The sequence below is a fragment of the Hirsutella rhossiliensis genome (assembly GCF_020360975.1).
Source record: "Hirsutella rhossiliensis strain HR02 chromosome Unknown scaffold00029, whole genome shotgun sequence".
In the NCBI taxonomy this organism is placed as follows: Eukaryota; Fungi; Ascomycota; class Sordariomycetes; order Hypocreales; family Ophiocordycipitaceae; genus Hirsutella; species Hirsutella rhossiliensis.
In genome coordinates, this window is record NW_025408695.1 from 2,486 (window position 1) to 5,264 (window position 2,779).

General features: G+C 51.2%; 1 protein-coding gene across 1 annotated transcript; it reads left to right on the forward strand.

Moving 5' to 3' along the window:
- Positions 1-1,732: 1,732 nt before the first annotated feature.
- HRG_11938 (integrase core domain-containing protein) lies at positions 1,733-2,209 on the forward strand (the record flags this gene model as incomplete). The annotated part of the gene is made up of 1 exon (XM_044870408.1): positions 1,733-2,209. One exon carries the CDS (start codon positions 1,733-1,735, stop codon positions 2,207-2,209), a length of 477 nt encoding a protein of 158 aa, XP_044714493.1.
- Between the last annotated feature and the right edge of the window lie 570 nt (positions 2,210-2,779).

Here is a 2,779-nt window from a genome sequence, read left to right on the forward strand (position 1 = left end):
AGCACTATACGGTATGTCACGAGGAACTCCTGGTTCTTAAGAAGACTCTACGAGACCTAGTGGATAAAGGATTTATCCGTGCAAGCAGTTCAGAAGCAGCAGCTCCAGTCCTGTTTGTGAAACCAGGTGGCGGGCTGCGATTCTGTTGTGACTACAGCGTTGAACGCAATCACTAAGTCGGACCGTTACCTTCCTCTAATAGGGGACACACTTCGCAACCTAAAAGATGCGAAGTGGTTCTGAGTCGACGTGGTACAAGCGTTCCATAAAGTACGGGTTGCAGAAGGAGACGAGTGGAAGACAGCGTTCACGCAGTACGGTCTCTTCGAATGGATGGTTACCCGTTCGGGCTAAGTGGCGCGCCAGCAACCTTCCAGCGGTATATTAACGGTATCCTACGAGACTACCTCGACGAGTTCGCCTCTGCTTATATGGACGATATACTTATCTATTCGAGCGGGAGCAGAAGACCATTTCCGGAAGGTACGGTTAGTTTTAGAACGCCTCGCCGAGCATGGACTACACCTAGACCGGAGAAATGCGAATTTGAAGTCAAGCGGATTAAGTACCTAGGATTCATTATTCACGCAGGAATTGGCATTCAGGCAGATCCCGACAAGATACGAGCAATAGTCGAGTGAGCGGTCCCGTTACCCAGAAGGGGTTGCGCAGTTTTCTAGGATTCGTTAACTACTACCGGATATTTATACCGCAAGCCTCGGAAATAACTGCACCCCTAACAGCACTAACAGGAAGGGGACTAAGTTCAAGTGGACGGACGAGCACGATATGGCGTTCCAGACACTAAAGACGCTGTTACGAACGCCCTATTCTTACTCAATGGGATTTCGAGCCAACCTTCGTAGAAGCAGACTGTAGCGGCTGGGCGCTTGGGGCACCTTACGCAGGAAGTCGACGGACAACGCAAGCCAGTAGCGTTCCACTCGCAGAAGCTATCACCGGCTGAGCGCAACTACCCAATCCATGATGAAATGCTCGCTATTATTCGTTGTCTCGAACAATGGTCAGCCGAGCTACGAAGCTGTGATAACTTCGTTATCCTTACCGACCATAAGAACCTCGAGTATTTCATGACGCGCCAACAGCTCTCGGAAAGGCAGGCACGTTGGGCTGAATATCTCTCGCGTTTTAACTTCCAGCTCCAGTACCGTCCGGGACGAAGCAGTGGTGCCAGACGCTCTCTCGCCGCGAACAGGACCGACCAAACGAAGCGGATCACGAAGCACGAGATATGCAGCTTATTCCAGAAGCAGCCCTACGTACCTACGTCGGAGTAACGTCGACTCAAGCGTGAGAAGGCGAAGAAGAACACGATTTTCCACGACCCAGAGCTACAACAATTATGGCAGCAAACGGCAAACCAGGATCCAGTCTTTACAAGCGTTTATAACGCGGTACGAAACGGATCTCGGTCCCTCGACCCCAAGCTTAAGCTGAAGGTACAAGTCGCCGAGTGCTATTGATCCTCGGGGGCACCTACGACTACGTGGCCGCTTATGGGTGCCAGGCGCACCGATCACGACAGAAGCAGCAGCCAAGGCAGCACCGCTAGAGCAGGAGTCGCTAAACGAATTACGGGCTCCTTAATCCAGAAGGTTCATGACTCCCATGTAGTGGGCCACCCGGGACGAAGGGACGATAGAAGCCGTATCCAGGGACTTCTACTGGCCGCTAATGCAACAGCATATCCGACGTTTCTTGCGTAACTGCGATGTCTGCGGCCGTACGAAGATATGGCGCGAGCATAAAGGGTCTCGCCAGACCGCTACCCGTACCGGACCGCTTCTTCCGCCAGATACAGATGGACTTTATTACGGACCTCCCCCTTGCGAACGGTAACCGCTGCCTCTGGGTTATCAAGGACCGGCTAAGTAAGGAAGTTATACTCGAACCGATGCCAACGATGGAAGCGGAAGCATGTGCAGAGCGTTTTCTATGGTGCTTCGCCCGCTACCACTGGTGGCCCGACGCTATAACGAGCGATAGGGGCTCCGAATTGGGTAGGCCGCTTTTGGAGGCACATGTGCAAGTTACTGGGGATCGACCAGCAGCTAAGCACGGCGTACCACCCCAAACCGACGGAGGCCCTGAGAGGATGAACCAAGAAGTACAGGCATACCTCCGCGCCGTGATTAACCAGAACCAGAACGACTGGATAAGTGGGTTCCCGCGGCTCAGATGGCGTTAAACGGTCGGGTCAATACCTCTATAGGGATGTCCCCATTCTTCGCTATACACGGCTATGAGCCGAAGTCACAGTTCCCCTCGTTACGGAAGCATATGCGGAAGAGTATCCTCAGCATTCGCCAGAAACCAGGGCAAAAAATTTGTTACCAGTGTTGCTAATAATATAAACAATACGTATATTGGCAATATGGACCCCTCGCAATATTATTGTATTGTCAAGAGGTGCGTATTGTATTGCGCAATATGGCATTGGTCCATATTGTATTGTGCCAGTGACCAAATATATTGCCAGTAAAACAATATATCCCGTATATCCCACGTGACCCTCATTATTCAACCGTCGTTGCTGAAATATCGTCACCCTGAAAATCCTGTATCCCAAACCATGACTTCAAGCACTCCAATGCCTGAATTACATCACTCCCAAGTCGATTTCGACGGTCTGTGATGGTTATTTTTGCCCAGAGAAGAGTCTTTCGGGCTCAGCAGACATTGCGGGAATTGACAGTATATCCACCGCCATTTGCTCAGGTATGGGTAGTTCTTTTGCTGTGTTTCCTCCAGCCACCAT